The sequence below is a fragment of the Suricata suricatta genome, chromosome 8 (assembly GCF_006229205.1).
Source record: "Suricata suricatta isolate VVHF042 chromosome 8, meerkat_22Aug2017_6uvM2_HiC, whole genome shotgun sequence".
Classification (NCBI taxonomy): Eukaryota; Metazoa; Chordata; class Mammalia; order Carnivora; family Herpestidae; genus Suricata; species Suricata suricatta.
Genome location: NC_043707.1, coordinates 9,809,589 through 9,832,754, shown reverse-complemented (window position 1 = coordinate 9,832,754; position 23,166 = coordinate 9,809,589). Strand labels below are relative to the sequence as shown.

At 47.6% G+C, this 23,166-nt stretch overlaps 1 protein-coding gene across 2 annotated transcripts in view; it reads left to right on the top strand.

The window, feature by feature from the left end:
• The window catches only part of CPPED1 (calcineurin like phosphoesterase domain containing 1), a 97,486-nt gene that overhangs the window by 51,081 nt on the left and 23,239 nt on the right, over positions 1 to 23,166 (top strand). Inside the window, exon 3 of one of the 2 annotated variants that reach the window (XM_029949004.1) lies at positions 14,271 to 14,693. The exons of the other annotated variant lie outside the window; for it this stretch is intronic. Within the exon in view, the coding sequence (XP_029804864.1) occupies positions 14,271 to 14,693 (423 nt within the window). The remainder of the gene's footprint in view (positions 1 to 14,270; positions 14,694 to 23,166) is intronic. 2 annotated transcript variants of the gene reach the window in all.

Here is a 23,166-nt window from a genome sequence, read left to right as displayed (position 1 = left end):
TCTATTTATTTAAAGTCTACGACCTTCAGCTCTGAAATATTGTTGGATTATTTCAGTGATGATTTTCCCTCAGTGGTTTTTTTTCCCTCTGTATTCTCTGGTACTCATGGTTTTCAGATGTTGGACTTCCTATACTGGCCCTCAAATATTATCTCCTTTTTATCCTATTTCCTTGCGTACTCTACTTTCTGAGCTATTCAACTTTATCATTTAAGCCTGCTGAGATTTTCATTTCTGCTATCATGGTTTTAATTTTCAAGAACTTTTTTGGTCGTTACTCCTGTAGTTGTTTGATGGATGCACTATCTTCTTTTCCTTCCCTGAGAGTATTGTTGATCGTGTTTTTCCGTCTCCAAATAGTCCCTATTACCCCATTTTGATTGTTTGGGTGTGTTTTTCCTATGACTTGTGTATAATGATCCCTGGCTGCCCGCACCCGTTTGAATACAACACACACACACACACACACACACACACACACACACACAGTGCAGCACTGGACAGCTGATTGGACCTTTTGGGGGTGGGGGACTCGTGTCCTGTGATCTTCACTAGAGGGCAGTGAAGGTCTTTTCTCCTTGGCTCTCAGGTGCCTGCCCCATGGTACATTCTTCCTGCCTCTTGCTGGAGGCGGGGGAGGGAGGGCTGCTCTCATTCTGAAGGCATATGGAAGAGAAAGTCTGTATTCACAAAATTATCTTAATCTCCCTGTCTTCACTATGGTAGCCCACTCTCAGTACCTGCTGGCTCTCAGCATCCCCCTCAACTCTTTACAAAAACTGAAGCCCTCATCTACTGAAGTATGAAGGGCAGTGGTCCAGCACCCATGATTTCAGGGCATCCTTCCATATTAGCTCCCTTTTACTCTCATTTTTAAGGATACCTGTCCCCACACGTTCTTAGGCCTTTGGTGTATCTATAATACAAATCAGATTTCCCCCCTTTCATTCACTTTCTTTACTTTTTTTTATTTTTTTTAATAGTTTATTGTCAAATTGGTTTCCATATAACACCCAGTGCTTCTCCACACAAGTGCCCCCTGTCCGTGACCATCACCCCCTTCCCTCCCCTCCCCCTCCCCCTTCATCCCTTGGTTCGTTTTCAGTATTCAGTAGTCTTTCATGATTTGTGTCCCTCTCTCTCCCCAGCTCTAAGTGGATGGACCTCAAGGGTGTCATGCTAAGCAAAATAAGTCAGGCGGAGAAGGACAGATACCATATGTTTGCACTCATGGGTCTAACAGGAGAAACCTAATAGAGGACCATAGGGAGGGGAAGGGGGAAAGAGAGTTTACTTCTTTTTAAAATTAAGGTTTCAGGGACAACTAGGTGGCTCAGTCAGTTGAACGTCTGGCTTCGGCTTAGGTCATGATCTCACAGTTCATGTGTTCAAGCCCCTCATCGGGCTCTATGCTGACAGCTCAGAGCCTGGAGCCTATTTTGGATTCTGTGTCTCCCTCTCTCTCTCTGGCCCTCCCCTGCTCACACTCTGGCTCTGTGTCTTAAAAAATAAATGAACGTTAAAAAAAATAAAGTAAATAAAATAAAACAGGTTTCATATTCAAAAAGTAAGATGCAGCTCATCTGAAGTGAGGAGCTCGAACATGCACATCCACCCTGAGCCACCACTCCGATCAAGAGAGAGGACTGTTGCCACCTGCCAGGAAGCTCCCTCGTGCTTCTCCTCTCTCAGTAACCTTTCTGTCACTATCAGTTGATTTTGCCTTTTCTTGAAATTTCTAACAGTGGAATTGTACATTTTGTACTCTTTCTGGCTTCTTGTACTGTGTGTGACATCTGCGATCCATCCGTGTCGCCGCACGCAGCGGCAGCTCGTTCTCTGTGACTGCGGCGTAGTATCTGTCTCATGGTTGCATCACAGTTTACCAGCCCGCTCCACTCCTGGCGGCTATCTGAGTCATATCTGCTTGGGGACTCCTATGAATAATGCTGCCATGAATGTTCTTACTCCTGTCTTTTATTAGGCCTGTGTACTCCCTTCTTTGGGGACAGTCCTGGGAGTGGAGTTGGCCAGGCCATCGGGAAGATGGAAGTCGAGCTATGGTAAATCTCTCCGGAGGGCTTCCCAAAGGGGTTGTACCGAGCCAGTTGCTTCTTACCCATTCCCACTTTCAGCTGGTTAGTTAGCTTTCTGAGTGAGCTGAGTCCACTTGTTCACCTGCTCTCTGGTTTCCCCATTTCTGTGGCTGCTCTCTCCTCGCCTCTTACCTTTGTCCTGGAGAGTTGACTATCTTTGCGCTACAGTGCACAGAAGGAACAGACTACGTGTGTGTGTTTCCAATCCAGCATCTTTAACTGGAAGACTCGTAGGACTCGAAGAAGGCTTTTGGCTCTCAGTCTCACCAAACATGATCACTCTTCTGTGTTCTTGGAGTCATTTCTGCTTAAAGGTTTTATAAAAGCAAGACTTTCTTGCCCTCAGCCTTTCATGGTTTCTCCAGACTTTGTTTTTTACATTCCTCATTGCCAGCAAAATGACAAGACCAGTCTGATTCCATGTCTTTATCAGATATAAAAATTAGTAAAGAACACAGACTGAAGGTATGGTTTATGGGGTTCTTTCCCTTACATTTTTTCCCCTGAGCTTGCAGTGTTCAAGTCTAGGCGAATGTGAATACCCTAACATTTAACCTTGTAATATCCCAAGTGTGCACCCCAGGGGTTCCCCCTCGCTATTGGGACTTCTTCCCCATTTTGGCTTGGGTACGTTAGGACTAGGAGGCACAGGGGATCTCCTATAGCCCCGAATTCGAAATTAGACCATGTTTTCCCCAAAGAACTGAGAGCACACGTTGGCCCCCACCCACCCCTTGGGCTCCTTCCGGTGTGAAGTGGCAACAGGCAGGGTGGGGATGACAGTGAGGAGTCCCAGACACCTTCTGTGCTCACAGTGGTGGTGACCATGCCAGCAGACACAATGCAGGCACACTTAATGCCTGAGCTCCCAGGTTCTGAACGTCCTATCCATTTACTGCTCAGGCCCCTCCTTGGTCCTCTAACTTATCCCCTTTACCAATCCTTCTTGTATCATAGAACCGGCAAGACCACATTTCTTTTCCCGTGGCCATAGTTCACGCCATTTGAGGTGCTTTTGCTCCTTAGAACAGCGTTAGCGTGAGGCGGGGCCCCGGTCACCTGGCCATGTAGCCAGGATGTCAGTGCAGCGGCAGGTGCATCCGGATGCTGTCGTGCTGGTGCTTAGTACACGGGAAGAATTCCATGATGATAACTGACATCCTGTATGTTATTTCTTCTGCAAGAGTGAGCATCTCAGTATCCTAGGAGAGTTATGTGCTTTGCTTGGTCTAATTCTCCTGTGACCTTGGCTCACCTCACTCTTTCTTTGGGGTCCCAAGAACGTAATCAGCCTGAACAGCCTGGTGACCCTTCATCTGTATTTCCCCTGCTGCTTCATATATCGAGATATGTTACCCTAAAACCACTAATTTAGTGCATTCTCCTTCCATTAACGTAACAAATAATATTTCTAAGTATAGATAACCACATAATTACACCTTTACCGAACCTCTAATCAGATACATTTAATGTACTCATTAGTTCACATAATACATTTCTCTCTTCTATATTATATTAAATTCCCTTGTGATCATTGTTACCTATGGGCATAAATAATAGGTTCATTCGTATGCTAACTGGTAAGAGCATTTTTGAAAGGAAGGAAAGACACAATTTGGCAACACTGACAGAAATGTCAAATATTTTGCTGCGGAGGTAAACTTCGCAGTGGGGAGAGGAGCGTGGTTGTAAGTCTCGTGTGGTTCTGTGAGCACGTGCATCTGCGTTGTGGGGTAACAATGTTACTGTTAGGTGGCCTGAGACCCAATCACCAGTTACAGTGTTATTTCTATGACAAACCCTAGTTGCTTTCCAAGCAGCCAGTTTAGGAACAAACTTTTGCCTGTAGTACATTTGTAAAGTGAAAACCATCCTAAGAGGTTTACCAATGTTTATAATTCTAGTGTCTTCCCTCCCCTTTTTTAAAATACTGCTGGATGCTCCAAGGGGGATAATTTACCCAACACCAAATGTTTGCAAGTTAATACGTCTGTATTTTAATGTGTTTAAGTACAGAATTATGGTGAATTCAGAGAGTATAGAGCCTCATCTTTATGGAGGAAATGACATTACTCCACCCAAATGGAAGGCTTCCATAAAAAAGGCTTTGATATCCAGAATCTCCTCTATAATTCCAGTGACTTCCCTGATGCCTTCGGCAGATTTGACAGTTTGGTCCAGGAATTTGCTGCCGTGTGTTGGCTGTTACCACTGACTGGAATGCCCATCTGCACCCCTGGACTGGACACTCGTCAACAAGTCGGGAGCATCCCTCTATTTAACACACTTTTGGATGTACCAACCGTATCTTGTAAACCCAGGGGTCAAGTTGTCTCTTGTCAAAAGGCCGTGAGGGTTATTCGCTCTTTATTGTCACTTGGTCAGTGGTTCCTTCAGGGTCCTGTGAAGACGGTCCCCAGCGCTGAATGCCAGCGTTCCCCCCTCCCCTGCACCGGCAGAAGCCTTGTGTGCACGTCCAAAGCTCTGTGAAGAAGGGACCGCATCTGTCTCCTTCACACTGTTCCAGGCATCTGGCCTCATACGTGCTGTGTCATTGCTCTTGATTTAGTTTTCCAGTCACTGAAAATAGATATCAGGTTTCAATTGCTGTTTTATACCTGGACAAACTTAGGCAGCACACAGTTGAGTAAGAGGTGGTGCCATGGTGACAAGACAGTGGTCGCGTTGAAATAATGCGGGGAAGTGCTGACCTCGGTGCCCTGCATATAGAAGCTCACTAACGATAGCAAGGGGCACGCTCATCACTGATGGTTGTCAAAAAAGGGCACAGCTGGTTGGTCAGAGAGTGAGGTTTAGGATGCCTGTCTCCTCACTCCCCGAACCCCATGAACCCCCCTGAGGCAAGCCCCTTCCCAGGCCAGCCCTCCGGGGCCTGCAGCTCAGCGGTGGGACCCCATTCCTCCCCGCTGTGACTGCAGTAAATCCTGGTTTGTGTATCTCTAAGCTCTGGGAATAGAACAATGGATTAATGATACGTGAATCCAAAATAGCGCGATACCAAAAAGAAAGAAAGAGAGAAAAGCCTCTTTGTGCTTTCGCTTTGAAGTAATGCAGCTCCCTTCAAATGAAACGTTTGTCAAGAGTCATGTCATTTTAGAGCTGGGGAAGCTGGTGATGAGTAAAATGTAAAACTTTTCGTGCTCTTGCAAAGCATCACAGACACTTGAGCTGTAAGCAAATAACCCCATCCTGTTTCAGGAGTAGTTTTGAAACAGGCACGTTTTGTACTGGGCAGGGATTTCAGCAGGTGCCTCTCGCCTAAGATGCCGCACCCACTCACTGCCCCTTCGCAGGGTGATGTGAGGGTCAGGTGGACGAAGAGTAAGAAGAGAACGCCGAGCATCCGAAACACTGAGTAGTTTGTGATTCGGTGAAGTGAGCAATTTGACGGGCTCGTGATCTGGCTGTGAGAACAGGTTGCAAAGAGGCACCCGTGTGTGTGTGTGTGTGTGTGTGTGTGTGTGTGTGTGTGTGTGTCTGTGAGTGTGTAGAATTTGGAGTGCAGCTGCATGGAGAAGCTGCCGAAACTTCTTTCCTTCTCAGAAAGCCTGGGCTCAGAAGGAAGAGTTCTGAGGTTGCCCAGCTGAGACCCCAACCCAGGGATTAGGGGGAGGAGGAAGGAGGAGGGGGCGGGAGGGTGTTCTGTGCGTATCCCACTGTCTTGTTAATTTCTGCATTCAGCCGATCCCAAATTAGACCAAATTCATATCTATCAACCACGTGTCTTTCCAAAGAAAATGCTACTGCACAGCCCAGACTTGGGGGCATGTGAAATCCGAGGCAGAAGCAAGCCCCTGAGAGCTGGGGCAGGCAAGACTGTGCAGGTGGGAAGGGGGTCTGACCACGTACAACAGCCATTTTCCAGACAGGAAATTCTTGCCTGTCACAGACCAGGTCATCTGCCTCTCGTGCACCGGCCCTGGCTGGGGAAATCATTTGCTTTGTAAGTAACTTCCCAGAGTGTGCTGACTTGAGGGCCATATTGATTTTGTTCTTTTCACCGCCACTGGTATTGAACTGAGAAGTCCACTCTAGGTCCCCCTGAATGAATAGCCCATTTCATCACCGGCCTGTTTCTGTGCTTGCTAAAGTTGTCCTGCTCTTTAATTTAAATTTTCATGACAGTGGTTGAGCGCATTATCATCAGCTCTCGTTTGAGTTCTTGTCCCTACAGGCATCAGGGAATAGAGAAGTCTCATTTTCTTTAACTAAGCAACAGCCTTTCTTGTCGATTTGCTACAGAGAACATTGGTTTGCTTGTTGGAAAAAGAAGAAGAAAATCTTCTTACTAAAACAGTAAATAGATTCATAACACTGTTGAAATCTATTCGCAGCATCTGTTATTTAGACAGCCTCCACAGAGAAGAGAAAATGTTTTGAAGGTCTCAGAGGTGGATGGTTTTCATCCGTAGTTTTCTGGTGGAATTTTGCTCTCCCTGCGTTTGCTGGCCAGGATGGGGGTGGTGGAAGGGGAATAGAAACACCAGGTTTGCTGTTCGTTTCTTGTTCTATTTTTTTCTGTAGCCAGATTATATACTCTCTGGGGATTCGAGGCAGCGTCTGCTCTCCTTTCTCCCCCAAGGGGAAAACAAATTATGTTTCTCATGGTGTTTTGTGGTTGGCAGGTAAGCACTCAAGTTTTGTGGTGTGTGCCTGCCCTTCTGGTAGAGACCTGTGCTCAGCGGAGCACAGCATTATTTCCCTTCAGAAGATGGAGCCCTAATCTATTGTTGAATGTTAGGAGTTCTTTATATATTCTGGATATTAATGCCTTATATGATAGATGATTTGCAAATTTTTCTCCCAGCTTATGATGCACCAAAGTTTTAAAAATTGCCATGAAATCCTTTTTATGTGTTTCCCCTCCTTTTGTCACCTGTATCTACATCAATACATTGAGTTTTATATTGAAATAGAGCAGTTGATTTTTACCTTGAATCTCTTTCTTCCCCAGTCATTTTTATGTCAATAAATGATATGACCTCCCAGTTCCTGAAATGCCAGGAATTATGTTTATGTCCGTCTTCTCTTTCTCATAGCTAATACAAGGACTTCCATTGTTTCCACCCCCTAAATATCTTTCAAACATTTCTATTTATACCTCTCGTGCTTCATTGCTGGTACATATGCAGTTAATTTTTGTATAGTGACCTGGCATCCAACAACCAAGGTAATCCCCCCCTTATTAATCTAGAAACCTTTTTTTAAAATAGGTTCTTTGGAGTTTTCTACAGAGACAGTCATGTCTTCTGAGAATAAGCAGTTTTATTTTCTCTTTTCCAATCTGCATGTTTTTCTGGCCTTACTGCATTGGCCCAAACTTCCAGCGTGATGTTGAACAGAAATGGGAAGAGCAGACATCTTTGCTTTGTTCTCAGTTAGTGAGCGAAGAGCATGCAGTCTTTCACCATTAAACATGGCCTTAGCTGCAGGTTTTTTTGTAGATGTACTTGATCCAGTCAAGGATGTTTACTTCTCTTCCAAGTCTATGGAGAGATCTTATCAGACCACCAATCTTAAGGCTATTTGCAAAGAAAGAAGACTCTCTTCCTTAATGAATAATGACAGTAATAGGTTACACATTCCATGGTGCCACATCATACCAAAAATTCAAAGTTAGTGGGGCTCCTGGGTGGTTCATTTGGTTCAGTGTCCAACTCTAGATTTTGACTCAGGTCATGATCTCATGGTTCATGGGTTCAAGCCCCCTGTCAGGCTCCACACTGATAGTGCAGAGCCTGCTTGGGATTCTCTCTCTCTCTTTCTCAAAATAAATAAATAAACTTTAAAAAATTCAAAGGTAATGAATGGCATAAGTAGTTTGTCATTATCTTTATAAAGTTTTCTACCTCCTGGTTTTATTTTAACTACTTGCATTTAAAATTTTTTAAAAATATGTATTTTAAACACACCACAGGTGTCCACACCGCCCTTGTCACTCCCGCCCAGAGTTCTCAGCAGGTAGCAGGTGCGTGCTGACATTGGGGTCCTTGTTCTCTCGGTAGCCGCTTTTCAGCAGATGCCCCTCATCTGCTATGGAGACTCGTCCAGAACAATCCTCCTCCTCTCTTCTTTTCGTTTCTTCTTCAAGTATAATTAACAGAGTGTTATACTAGTCTACAAGATAATGATTGAAGAATTCTATACATTTCTCAGTGCTCATCACGATGAGTGGTGGTGGGAGAAAATCCCTTCAACTCTCTCACCCGTCCCTCCAGTGCCCTCCCCTCGACAACCATCAGTTCTTTAGATTTAAGAATCTTGGTTTTTGTTTCTTTTTCCTTTGTTTGTTCACTTGGTTTCCTAAATTCCACAAATGAGTGAAATCTTAGGGTATTTGTCTTTCTTTGACCGACTTATTTCACTTAGCATAATATTCTCTTGCTCCACCCACATCGTTTCGAATGGCAAGATTTCATTCTTTTTTATGGCTAATATTCCATTTTTATATTCCACATCTTCTTTATCCACTCATCAGTCAATCAGATATGGTTGCTTTCATATTTTGGCTGTTTAAATAATCCTGCAGTATATCTTTTTTTGAATTACTGTTTCCATTTTCTTTGAGTAAATGCCCAGTAGTGGAATTACTGGATCGGGTAGTGTTTCTGTTTTTAATTTTTGGAAGAACCTCCGTACTGTTTTCCACAATGGGTACACCAGTTTGCATTCCCACCAGCCCTGGAAGGGGATTCCTCTTTCTCCACATCCTTGCCAATACTTGTTATTTCTTGTCTTTGGACTTTAGCCTTTCTGGCAGATGTAACACGGCAGCTCATTGTGGTCGCTCTGCATTTCTTGATGATGAATAACATAGAGCATCTTTTCTCGTGTTGGCCGTCTGTAGGTCTTCGTTGGAAGAATGTCTGTTCAGGTCCTCTGCCCATTTTGAATGGGATTATTTGGGTTTTTTGGTGTTGAATAAGTTCTTCTATAATTTGGACATGGACCCTCTTATCAGATATATGAATTGCAAATATCTTCTCCCATTCTGTAGGTTATCTTTTTGTTTTGTTGATGGTTTTCCTCACTGTGCAAAAGTTTTTTTTTTTTTTTAATTTTCATGTGGTCCCAGGAGTTTTATTTTGCTTTCTGTGTCCCTTGCTTAAGGAGATGTATCTGGAAAAATGTTCCTATGGCCGATGTCAGAGAAATTACTGCCTTTTTCCTCTTCTAGGATTTTTATGGTTTCAGGTCTTACATTTAGTTCTTTGATCCATTTGGGGTTTATTTTTATATATGCTGTTAAGTGGTCCAGTTTCATTCCTTGGCATGTAGCTGTCTGGTTTTCCCAACACTGGGTGTGGAAGAGACTTTTTCGCATTGGATATTCTTCCCTCCTTTGTCATAGATTAATTGACTATATAAACGTGGGCTTATTCCTAAGTTTTCGGTTCTGTTCCATTAATCTATGTGTCTGTTTTTGTGCCAGTTCCATACTGTGTTGATAACTACAGCTTTGTAATGGGACTTCAGTTTGGGATTGTGATACCTCCTGCTTTGTTCTCATTTCTCTAGGTTGCTTTGGCTATTCAGGGTCTTTTGTGGTTCCATACAAACTTCAGGATTATTTGTTCTAGGTCTGTGAAGATCACACAAACAAATGGAAAGATATCCCATGCCCATGGGTTGGAAGAGCGATTATTGTTAAAATGTCCACACTACTCAAAGCAATCCACAGATTTAATACAATCCCTAACAAAATAGCAGCATTTTTCAGAGAACAAGGACAAATAATCCTAAAATTTTAATAGGATCTTCTCTCTTCTTAGTCATTTTTTTAAAATGTTTTTTATTTATTTTTGAGAGACAGAGAGAGACAGTGCGAGGAGAGGAGGGTCAGAGAGAGAGGGAAACACAGAATCCAAAGCAGGCTCCAGGCTCTGAGCTGTCAGCGTAGAGCCTGATGAGGGGCTCAAACCCACGAACTGTAAGATCATGACCTGAGCTGAAGTCGGACGCTCAACCGACTGAGCCACCCAGGCGCCCCACTTCTTAGTCATTTCTTGCGACTTTTCTTCCTTCTCCAAAGTCTCTTCTTTCCCTGAGTCCCTTTCCATCCTTCCTGTGAAGTGCAGAACCTGCTTGATTCTTAAGAAACTCATGAAAGCTCTGTGTCCTTGGCTAAAGTAACATTTTTTCTTTTCCTGATGCTAGTGAGGTTTGGCTTTGGGTTTTACTATTAATAATATGACTTCTTTAGGCAGCCGTACCTTCTTTTAAGATGTACTAGCAGCTCTCTTAATAACACTAAGGCATTATTGATGTCCTGACCCTAAAGACATTCTGATACACACGAAGAAAGCGTGTTGAAAATAACGCAGATATTTTCCTTAAGCTTGGCATTCTGTAATCGAGAAGTTACTTCTTTGCTTCGAAAGTCTTACCTAAAAATTATTTCTATCCCTGGGGAATGTTTTCTTTCCTTCAGAAATGATTTATTGATTGCTGTGTGCACACTGTGAGTCACCGGTCAAGCAGGGAGCATTCAGTACCTTCGGGTGTGGGGGTGGAGGAGAGACAGCTAACGTTTTTGCATCCCTGTCTGCACCAAAATCTGGAAACTATGGTCTTGCTGTGGATCCTTATACTCGCCCTCTGAGGCGTGGAGGTCACCATCTTCATCTCACACACAATGAGACCAAGGCTCAGAGGAACCAAGTGATTCACCCAAGGCCACATAGCTTATAAGGGGCAAGAGTCAGGGACCAAACCGAGGTGTCCTAAACCTCACCTCCACCCCATGCCTCCATGTGAGGGGTATAGAAACTTCTGGAAAAGCTTCATGAGAGTGGCTCGTATGTGACTGAGGGGATCCAGGAAAGATGGGTTTCATGTTTTATTAACAGTGCACTGGGGGAGATTTGTGGTTTCCCCTAAAGCAGGACGCCTCCAAAGTTTGGAAACAAGCATCCTATTACTGTGTGCAATTCTCAGCTCTTCACTGTAGATTGTTTGTAGGCAAGGTCTCCTTTCCCGTTTTGACCCAACCTTTCTCCTAAAGTGCTTTTTGGTGAATCGTCATTAGCTCATAAATCATCATGTGTGTCAGTTTGTGAAGGGTCGTGATGAAATGCCCTTTGAAAACCAGGCATGGGGGACACTCTGCATCCCAGTGCATTATAAAGTCCTTGTCCTGTGGATCAGGACGGCTGGGCAAAGCCACCCTGGAAGCTAGGATCTTAGTCTGTGACCAGGACACTGTAATGAGAGGCAGCCCTCTGAGCTGGAGCCCCGGGTTCAAACCCTGACTCCCCCGCTGGCTGTCAGACTGAGTTAATGTGTCACTACAGCCTGTACAACCATGCCTGGTGCATTGTAAGTGCCAGATAAGTATCCCCAAATCCACGCGAATGGAAAGAAGGGACCATTCATGGTGGCTTTGAGATTTTTTAGAAAACCAGTTAGGGAACGGTTAGCCTTGGTTTGTGGAGTCCCTTGTAAATGGTTCATCACGTTTCAGGCCATAAAGGATTCATCCTCCCTGTTTATTGAGAGGGGAGAAGAATGGACCAATGGGGTCTTAGAGGGACTTCTGTAAAGTCCCCACAGAAACCCACAGTCCAGGTTCAGCTAAGCCAGAGGCGTCAGGCCCTTTAACAAGGAGCCCCAGGGCCAGCGCAGACCAGCGAGAAGCAGATGCTGGCTGTAAGCTAATGCCCAGCACCCCCGAGGGAGGGCCTTCCTGGTCCCTGGTGCCAGGCAGGACCTGCTTCTCCCCTGAGGAGCACCCCCTGCGGTGGGTTGCCCGCCGACCCCTCTCCCAACCAAATTCCACTCATCCCAGAAGTTGGGATCCCTTGGAAATGCAGCTGCCTGACTGGCGTCTCCTGAATCTTCTTTAAACCTTAGGATCCGGGGCACCTGGGTGGCTTAGTCGGTTAAACCTCCGACTTCAGCTCAGGTCAGATCTCGCACTTGTGGGTTCGAGTTTTGCATCAGGCTCTATGCTGATAGCTAGCTCAGAGCCTGGAGCCTGCTTTTGGTTTTGTGTCTCCTCTCTCTGCCTGGTCCCCCCTCATGCTCTGTCTCTTTCTGTATCAAAAATAAATAAAACATTAAAAAAAAATAAACCTTAGGATCCTGGAACTAAAATCACCTTTAAAAACAAAAAAAACACTGTTTTTAAATGGAAACTAGTATGTAAGCTTGGAAAAAGGAAGGAAGGAAGGAAGTTTTAAAATGTAGCATAAAGGATTTTAAACCGAATGTGGAAGTCTCCCCCCTTCCCTACTTCTGTTTCCCAGATTTAACCAGCATTATTAGTTTTCTTTATGTCTTCGGAGAAATTTTACCCACCACATATGAATATGTGTAAGTCTTTTGAAAATTTACATGTGATTTTTTTTCCTCCATGTATTTACCTTTTTAACTTAATATATTAATGATCTTTCTGTTGACTCAGTGTAGATCTACTTCTTTCTTTACTTTCTGTGTATTTTATTAGAATGCATTATAAAGCTATTTCAGCGGAATATGGAAACTCTGAACTCTTACCCGTCCAACAACGTGGCTAAAAGTAAATGCACACCAAACTTGGCATAGTCACAAGGAGAAATCGAACAGTCGACCATTACGGTGGAGACTTCTAGTGTCTCTGAAAGTGACACGGATCAGCAGGCCAAAAGCAAGGGGTCATGAATGGCACCAGAGAGAGGTTAGAATCACAGGTTGACCAAGCTTGATGGAGTGGAGAAGCGAGGAGCGCCACCTTCCACAGTGAGAATGCCCATTCTTTCCAGGCTCCCACGGGATCGGGAGAAAAACTGGCATCTGTAAAGGAAATCTTGGTACTGCTAAGTTCTTGTAGTTGCAACTTCTGAACCGGTTTTCTCTCTTGCCTCTGTTTCTTCCCGAGTCTGTTTCTACCCATTTCCACGTCACGCCCGCCTATTTCATGATCCTCTAGACTGAATTCCTCTCTGTGTTAGGTCCTCCTTCTTAACTGCAGTCATTTTGTTAGAGACTTTTTGGCCTCCTTTTAAATTCAAGTTGGACGCAGAACATTGTGTAGAGTTTTCAGCTGCTCACGACAAGGTTTTTCAGGTCCGTTCTCGCCATCCCTGTGGAAGTGGGGTTCTGTTTTCCCTCACCATTTTCCTCGTGCTGTCTGTGCACAGTGTTGAGCGTGTTCCTCAGGACTGACGGGGTGCAGGAGTCCTGCCATTCCCCCACTTTGCTCTTCTCGGTAACACGTCACAACACGTGATACGAATAGTGTGCGCCAGTCGTCCGACTGGACCAGTTGTCTGACTCGCCAGTTGTGAGGGAAAGATTTGTGTCTCTTTGGCTCACACTTGCCCGAGCATCGAAATCGGTGCCTTAGACACAGTCCTCAGTAAGTATTTGTTGAATGAATTAGCGCAGAGGGGCTCAGAAAACCAAACTGAACAGAAACACCCAAAAATACACCCAGAATGGCATGGGTCATTTCAAGTCCTGTTCGTTAAAGTGTTACTACATTATGACAGGATGTGTGAAAACCAGGAACCGGAAGGAGGGTCCCCACATGTTTGACAATGCTCTGTCCAAATCCTGATCTCTGTACTGAATCCCGTGTGCCTGGGCTAGGACGGAGTGAGACACACTAAGACACTGAGCCCGGGCCCATTTTCCATGCTGTTAGTAGGGCATAAAGGTACCTCTGCCCCTGTGTGGGGCGTGGGGCGGGATTTGCTAAGATGCCAGTCTGTCTGGCCGTTTGGGTTCTAAGGATTTTCCCCACACAGGTGCTCACATGGTCTGCAAGGCCGGGTGTCCGGTAAGAATACCTTCAAGTAGCGGTTGGTTTGGGACTGGCTTTCACAGCATGGTGCCCGCACAGTAGGGGCACACGTGACGACCCACTGAGATAGGACAGAAAAGCCACAACTATTTTTCATCTGAAAGAAAGGAGGCCTCACTAATATTTAGTATTAGAATAACCCTGTATCATCCCTCAGTCAGCCACATTGGGACAGATGGCCACTTGGACACTGAATGTCCATGGTGCCCTGAGGGAAGGGGCCAGAGGTTCCCACCTCGCTGGCCGATTTGCTTCCAACATACTGTTTGCAGGGCGCACGGGCCGGGTTCATGGTTTCTGGCTCGCGCTCTCCTGTGTCCCTGCACGAACAGCCGCAGCCGTTTCAGACGTGACCCTCACTCTTGCAGGGACGCCCTGGCGGAAGGAGCAGACGGCGGACCTGCAGCGGGTGCTGGCGCGCCTGGACCCCGACATCCCGCTGGTGCCCGTCAGCGGCAACCACGACCTGGGCAACGTCCCCACGCCGGAGACCGTGGCGGAGTTCCAGCGGACCTGGGGCGACGACTACTTCAGCTTCTGGGTCGGGGGCGTCCTGTGCCTCGTGCTCAACTCCCAGTTCTGGCACGACGCCTCCGGGTGCCCCGCCCTGAAGCAGGCGCAGGACCGGTGGCTGGAGCAGCAGCTGAGCGCGGCGGGGCAGCGCCGGTGCCGGCACGCCATCGTCTTCCAGCACATCCCGCTGTTCCTCCAGAGCGTCGAGGAGGACGACGACTACTTCAACCTCACCAAGGCCGTGCGCCGGGAGCTGGCCGACAAGCTCGTCCGAGCAGGTAGCGCCCTGGACCCAGGGGCCGGTGGGGAGGGCCAGCTAGAGAGGGGGCTTCCAGATCCTTCTTCCGCCCCCACGCCCCTGCCCTGCGGCCTGGCAAAGCAGAGAGAGGATGGGGCTTTGGGCAGAACTGGGTTCGGACCCCAGCTCCATCCTTCACTGGCCTTATGGCCTTGGACAAGCTGCCTGGCCCTTCTAGCCTCAGTGTCCTCATCTGTAAAGTGGGAGTAGCAGACGGAACTCTCTCATAGGGTGGGTGTGAGGATAAAGGACAAAGGACCTCTACAGCATTACAGTAGCCCTGGCCTACCAAGTAGTGAAGTGGTGGCAGCTGAGGATGGGGGTCCTGCAGGTCTGGAGTGAGTGGGGGGGGGGGGACGGGGCTCTGAGTGCGGCTGCACCGACCAGGGAGAGGGGATGATGCCAGGGTCATCTTTTCTGAACTTGCCCAATGGTAGGTGACCTCCGAGAGCCAGGCTTCCCACCAGTGTTAGATGTAACCCCTGGGGAGGCCTGGGGCCTCATCAGTTTCTTAGAACAAGGGCTCAACTGCCCCCAGAACCAGGAGAGAGAAATGGGTTTAGTCTGATTAAACCTGCTGTAAACGTTTAGCTAATCACATATTTAACATGTGCGTGCATGTGCTCTGACTCACACAGACACACACAGACACACAGACACACACACACACACACACACACACACACAGAGCGCTTGGATGGCGTGCTGGTCCACGCACCTCCGTCTCTCCTCTCGGCAGGGGGTCTGTTATGAGAACCGGGTCGTTCTAAGCTGACTCCCTGCATGGCCTGGCAGGACTCCAGCTTTGACGACTGTTGTGTCTCCTGTTTTGGTTTTAATGCCTCCTTCCTGATCTTTCCAGAGTGTACTTCATCAGATGCTTCTAAAATTTAAATACATCCATTTATTTGTTAGGAGGCAGGGAGAGGGGGAGGTGGTGGCCTGACCCCGGAGCTAGCGTTCGTTTAAAAAAAAAAAATTCTTATACTCTCCTTTTCATCTTTGAGCGTTTAAATGTGTTCGCATTTACTTGTGAAATGTACAATAGGCCCTTCTGTATTTTTGAGACATTTGACAAAGAGCTTGCATAATTGGAGACATTTTCCAACTGTTCCATGGAGATGAAGTTGGGAAACTTCTATTGAGGCCTTTGAAATTTCGTGCCATGCTTGAGTCGGTGCAGAAAACCGTTTTGATGACAGGGAAATGAAGTGTCGGGATGGCATGAGCCCCACCATGAAGACTATTTTGTAACGGAATAATGCCAGTGAGAACGCTGAATGCCAGTGAAGTGATTCCTTTCATATCAAATGTTAAGTGATGTAAATGCCATCCCCGTGGCTGCTCTTTGTTCCCTGTCCCTGCCAACCACATTCTTGAGTGGTGTGGGCACGGGGTGGGGGCCCCCTCGGCACCCCCAGATACAAAGACCTGTCGACATGTATGAAGAGAGAGCCCACAGCTCTAACCGGGCAGCCCCGGGGGAGCCTGCCACCCACCCACCAGGATCCCGAAGGGCGGCATCGTATTTGGGATGCGCCAGCCACCTCCCTCTTCAGGCCCTGCAAGCTCCCAGCACCCCCACAGCTGGTCTGAGTCTTGGAGGTGGGTGCCCCGGCCCACAGAGATGGGTATCTACCACCAGAATGCCAACTGGTTGATTTAAAGCAAGATGGAAACCCTCTCCTCCGCCCCAAGAGCTCAGTCTCTGCCTGCGGGCAGGACAACATGGGAAGCCCAGTTCCCGTGAGGAGCTTGCTTGCTAAGCATGAGACCGCACAGAAGATCTAATTGTCTTATTCCACTCTTAACGGCGTCAGGCTCCAGAACGCTGATGGGTCTGTCTACACTAGGGCTTCCTTGCCCAGAATACTCTGGCATTTCCAGTGCCTTCACATCTCTCCAGACTGTCCACTTGTTGAGGCCACCATCTGGGCCATAGTGGCAGCTCCGCAGCCCCCCAGCCTTCTGGGCCCTGCTCTTCCCACCGCCTCTGCCTCTTCCATTTCCCCTGGCCAGCTCCTGCCCTTCAGCACCTTCTGCGTGAGGTGGCCCCAGCCCTACCCTGGGCTCTTCCTCGGCTCTCCTTGATCCCAGCAGGCCTGTTTGTGCCAACTTAGTCACCCACCAGACACGGCTCCTTGAGTGAGGGGGTGCTGCCGTGCTCGTCTCTGCACTAGGACGCCTGGCTCCGGTGGGTTCATAATCAGTGCCTCACCAGTGTTTGTGGAGTGACTGAGGGACTGACAGCCCATTTCTTTGGTTAGCGCCCACTGTACGCTGGGCACAGAGGCCAGGTCCCCGCTCTCACGGAGCTCCTGGGCATAGAGCTCTTCCAAGCTGTGTTCCAAGTGTCAAGCATACATCACAGAGCGTCTAAGCCCTTCGATTTTGGGAGAAGTCTACCCTGATGCTGGCTCTCCAGTCAGTTTCTCTCTTCCCATGTGGCCCTGCGCTGTTCCCACCAGGCACCATCATGTATGAGAAGGTCCCTGTTGGCCACTGGCATTAGGCTTTTCACCTAAGCCTGCTTAACCAGGGAAAAGGAGAGATATGGGTGTCCAGGAAGGACAGCAGGAAGCTGTCACCTGTCAGTTTTAGTGGCTTACCAAGCCAGGCCCTTTGCTTTACGGCCTTCCAGACACACAGCAAGCCAAGGGCCACGGCGGGAAGAGACCCCGGCCAGATGTGGAGCCGGCGCGGTGGCAGGCTGAGTGACCTGCTCGGTAGAGAGGCACAGGTAGGTGGGCTCTCATGGGGCACATGTGCAGCCGTGACTCACGGCACAGGAGATTGCTGAGGTCACAGCACTGTAATTCGTGGAGTCCTTTGGGAAAGCCAGAGTTCAAGTGACATTTCGTAAGATCCGTGAACTTCAAGACCGTGATAAAATTGGGGGTGGTGCTGCTGTTTAATGCTGCCTCCGGCTTCTCCCCCACAGCAATATTGTTCCCTCGCACTGTCTCCCCGTGTTACAATGCCGGGACTCAAAAATATGTCAAAAGCTCATCAGACGATCAGGATAGCTTTTAATTATGATAATTGTGTTGTTATAAAATATCCTTTTAAAGAGCACATCCCTCCTGAAACCACCATGGAGGTAAAACCCAGCTTCCTTCCAGCAAGCCTAATGAATAATTCTGAATCATTGTGTGGGATGAATAAATGATTTAATAACGAACATCAACAATCATCTCTCATTGTTGCATTAATTTTTCAAATGGGATGAGGTAAACGAGGAGGAGGGGTGTTACTATACAATAGGCCACCGTTATGTTGGGATGCGTTCTGTGAATCCAAGCCTGTGAGCCTCCCCGGTCAGGTTTCCCTAGAAACGGATGCATTCTGTTTCTACCTTTGAAGCTCAGCGGAAAACCTTCTTTGTGTGATACAAAAGCGTCGTCAATAGCCAGCGCAAATAAACAGTTATCAGGGCAGGACAGACGCACCGATGGGAAGCGGCACCCGTTATTTTCCATCTTCCTTTGCGCTGCCTGAGGATAATCAATTTCATCACATCCACGGGATGTAGAAATTGGTTTTCCCCTTAATTCACCTGACACCTAGTTGAGTTGCAAAGACAGATAGTAGATAATGAAATCATGGTTGAACCTGGCCATTGTCTCTCTCCCTCATGCCTTTTTCAGCAAAAGGTTAATTTGTGACCCAGTTAACATGGATTCCAATTTAAAAACTCAATCTTAAAAAACAAAAGTCTGGCTCTTTTAACTGATCTCATCTCCCTTGAGGCCTTGATACCTTTTCTCTTTTCCATTCTCAACACAGAGATGAGAACTGTGTAGTAGGGAGCCCAGAGTGAATTTGGCAATTATGAAAAATCCCAGTAAGTTGATCTTTCCTGCAAAAGTTAATGAGTAATTTCATAGAAATAGCCTCATCTCCAGTATTTATGCCTTTAAAAAAAATAGGAAGAGCTCTTAGACCATGGTTATTGTTTTAAAATTTCAAAGTTTGAAAGAACAAAATGGTCAGGATTCCAGGGTTTTTATTTTATAGGAAAAATAAAACATCAGGTTCTACTCTGATGTCCTACTGAGTTGTACTGAAATGATTTGTTTAGGTCCTGATTCCGCCAAAGAAATGGAGTCCCGGCTTTGTTCCCCTTTGGAAGTCCATCCCCTTCCCAAGACTGTCATGGGGTCACCCCGTCGATACATAAATATTGGCTAAGTGGAATGTAATTAAATTTGATGCATATGCTTATCAGCAGACTCTTAGGTCATGTCCATTCTACCTCTCGATCTGTGGTGGCAAACTGAGTCTTAGATGGGAAATGTATCACCTAAGGTGGGGGTCTTGGTGAACTTTTTTCGAGGGGCACACAGTACACCCTTAGGGCTGTGGTCTCCGTGGCAACTGCGGAGCTCTGTTTTTGTAGCACAGAAGCCGTAACAGACACACGTAAGCAAATGAGCGTGGCTGTGTTCCAGCAAAACTCTTACTTACAAAAGCAGGTGTGAGCCGGCCGGTCATACTTTTCCCCACCGTTGGCTTAGAGACATCTTCCTGTGACCAGGTGACACTCTTGCTCTGCCCTTGGACCATATCTACACCGTGTATGTGTCTAACTCCAGCATGCTTCTGGGGACCCCCGCAGGGTCTGCCCAGAGCAAGCCTCAGCCTTCTCCGTGGAGGGCATGCCTGGGTGAGGCACGTTCCATTGGAGGCCTATGTGGGAGGTGACACGAGGGCATTGGAGTCCAGTGCTTGGGTGTTTATTTCAACATGTGTTCAAAAACCTATAAGTAGCAGTTCAAGTCAAACAAAAATAGTAATAATACAGGTAGCATGTGGGTCAGGCGGAACTCATGGTGGCTTAGGGGGACAGTGTGCTCCAGCGGGAGGGGTGAGGCCGCATCACAGCACAGGGCGGTGGACAAGCTTTGGCTTCAAACAGACCCGGATTCAGATCCTCTGGTGCTCCTCCCCAGCTGCACGGGCCTCGCATAAGCTGCCGAACATCTTTCTGCCTTAGTTGTCTGACCCGTTAAATGGGGGTTCTGGTCCCGGCCTCACAGGGTGGGTGTGAGCACCAGGCTCAAGGGAGGTGGGGACGCAGTATGTGCTCCATGAAGGGCTGTGGGTCATGAGGTGACCTTGGACCGCATTGCGAGTCCGCAGGCTGCAGATTTGCTTTACGCGGGGGGCCTGGCTTTATCCGTCAGCGGTGCCTCCCGCCCTGGGATGCGGCGGGAGGGGCAGGGGCTTCTCACAGGGAGAGGCCGGCGTGCCGGTGACACTTTGTAAGTGCAGAAAGAAAGGAATTAGCAGCTCCCCTGATACAGACAACAGGAAGTGAAGCTAGGCAGAAGGTCTCTTAGCTCCCCAGACACGCAAGAAGACACACCGTGTCTCAAGGAGTCCGAGATTTTTCAGGGCAGATGAGGAATACGTGTGATGTTTGGTTTTATCGGAGGCAGGGAAGCGCTCAACTAGATGGGAAATTCCTGTGGAATTTACTGATAGAATTTGATTCCTCATTACTTTTTCTAAACCGGTTAATGTGTCGCTAAACACACCTGTGAATGGGTAATAGGTTTTTCTGAATCTAGCAAATGTGTCCATAAGACAATGGCAGCCATCCCACAATGCCCTTTGTCTCAAAAGCATGTTAAGGGGCCCCTGGGTGGCTCAGTTGGTTGAGCTTCCAACTTTGGTTCAGATCATGGCTTCAAAGGGTTCATGAGTTTGAGACCCACGTTGGGCGTTGTGCTGGTAGCATGGAGTTGCTTCAGATTCTCTGTCTCCCTCCCTCCCTCCATCTTTGTAATGCAGTTTCAAAAACGATCTTAGCGATTGTTTACTTAACCAGCTCTCTGGGCCTCTTGGTGTCTAGGTTGGTTAAGCATCCGACTTCGGCTCAGGTCACGATCTTAGGGGTTCATGAGTTTGATCCCCATGTCTGTGCTCACAGCTCAGAGCCTGGAGCCTGCTTCAGATTCTGTGTCTCCCTCTAGGTCTGCCCCTCTCCTCACTGGTGTGTGGCACTCGCCCTCTCTCTCCCTCTCCCCCACTCCTCTCTCTCTCTCAAAAATGAATAAACATTAAAAAAAAAACATAATGAACTCTCGAGAACTCACAGCTATTCTTTTTTTCCTTCATTTTAATATAATTTATTGTCAAATTGGCTTACATACAACACCCAGTGCTCATCCCCACAAGGGCCCTCCTCACTGCCCATCACCCATTTTCCCCTCTCCACCCTCCCATCCACCCTCAGTTTATTCTCTGTATTTAAGTATCTCTTGTGGTTTGCCTCCCTCCCTCTCAGTTTTAACTATTTTTCCTCTTCTCTTCCCCTGATGGTCTTCTGTTAAGTTTCTCAAGATCCACATGCCAAGGAAACAATCACCTGCCCTTTTTTTCAGCGTCTGTAGAATCCAGAGTTTCTGGGGGCCTGTTAGCTTGAGGAATTTTACCCTCTTTCAGTTCTATTTGGTCTTGAACGCATTTCCCCGGGTTGGGCCTGTTTTATGTTTTGATCAATTCACCCTAAACCGTCATGCTTGAGTCATTGGACGTTTGTGCCTCATTCACTGTAAACCTAGATAAGAGACCCAGTGCGGAAGCTGCATCTGGTGCAAAAGGATGGATTGATTACATCTCTCACTTTGGAGGTATCCTTAGCAGTTGGGCTAATTAAAGTCGAAATCAAGTCCTGATGGTAAATATTTATAAATTGAGAATCTGGCGTGTGGAACTGTGTGCTGCTGCTTCCCAGAGTGAAGGCAACATTTTCTCACTCACAAGTGGCAGCGGCCCCGGGCTAGGCACTGCGGAGGGGCGGCCTGGTAGGTCCCTCTCCAGCTACAAAATGATACAATCTTGTCGAAGAACCCCACCGCGGCGTTTCAGAAACAGGGCGCAAGCGCATGGGAGACACCAGTGACTGTCTGAGTTCACGAAATCAAAATATTACATCTTCTCTTTTTAGGTCATTTTAAAAAAAAATAGCAATTAGTGTCATTTTCACATGAGCAGTGGGATTCCTTTGTGAAAATGAAGTACTCCTGGCTTCGCTCAACACTCCGTCCCATTCTGGTTCAGGTGTTTTTAGGTACTGGACTCATTTTCTTTGAAGAGGCATTTGCCCCCACCGGGGCCAGCAACTGAAGTGAACGTTTCGAATACTATTATTTAAAGTAAGCTAGAAATTGTGTTGTGTTTTTTTTTTTTTCATAATTTTGCTTAACAAAAAAGTGTTTGCATGTTGATGATTCATTTAGAAGTGAAAGAATGACACCCCTTCGGTATAAAAACGCTGAGCATCCTGTGACCTGTCCGTGGTGCAGGTGAGGAAGCCGAGAGCCCACGGGGGCCCTCTGGCTTCTGCGTCATTTTAAAATTTAAGTTTTAGACGCGTGAGAGGAGGGGTCGGCCCTTCTCCCAGGTGTTTCTCACCGGTGCTGCATCGGGGGCCTAGGCGCGGAGCTCCCTGCGGTGACGCTGCCCAGGACGGAGGGGTCATGTCCAGGGCAGGTGCAGCGCTTCCTTGGCCGTGAGCCTCCTGCGGGGCTACCCTGCCTCGTGGGTGCGGCCTCCCGGTCTGCACTTCTGTCTCCCTTGGGGGAGCCTCATGCCTTCCCAGATGCCAGTGATGACACCTGATAGAGCAGCTTTTCTGCCGAAAAAGGGAAAAGATGAACACGCTTCGTGAGAGCCACGGGTCAGGTTCAGGTTTACGCTTACCCTGAGGGTATCGTCAGGGGCCGTGCCCCACTGTCACCACAGCCTCCATGGCAGCCCCTCGAGGTGTCCGTGTTCCGTCTCTGCCCCTCATGAGCTGTGACACGGCCTTGTCCTATGTCAGGGTTTGTGGGGACCGGATACGATAGGCCAGCTCCGTGACAGTGTCTGGGTCCTGGTGAGGGCTCAGCAATGCAAGTGCTGTTGGTGCTGTCCGTCTTGTTGGCGTGAGCATTATTACCCTGACGACACTGTGAGGGACGTCACACTAGGTCAACAGACGTAGAAGGGATGTACAGCCTTCTCTCCACAAGGTCACACCCCCGACCCACTGCTGGCTCGCTAGGGTACTGCCTGATTTGGGACCCCAGTCTGTCTGACCACGTTGCTTCTGCTACTCCTCTGCCCACGGCACTGGGGTCCCATGTCCCCGCAACAGCCCCAGGAGGTGCCCGGGTAACCAACCTCCTCAGTGTCCATTTTTCTTCATAAGTGGATTACGGCTCAGTTTACATTTATGTAGTAATAATTACCACTTAGTAAATATTTGCAGCACAGTACCTTGAGTGCTAATAAACAGTACAGGCCCTTTTGCTCTGATTTTATAGACAAGGAAAAGAGACACACAGCTGGGAGGTGGCCGCCTTGGGCTCCTGTCCCCGTGCTCTGACCTCTTTGCCACGCCGCTGTAACGAGCAGAGTGCGCATTGAGCTCAGGTGTTGACGGCAAGATACAAGGCGCCAGG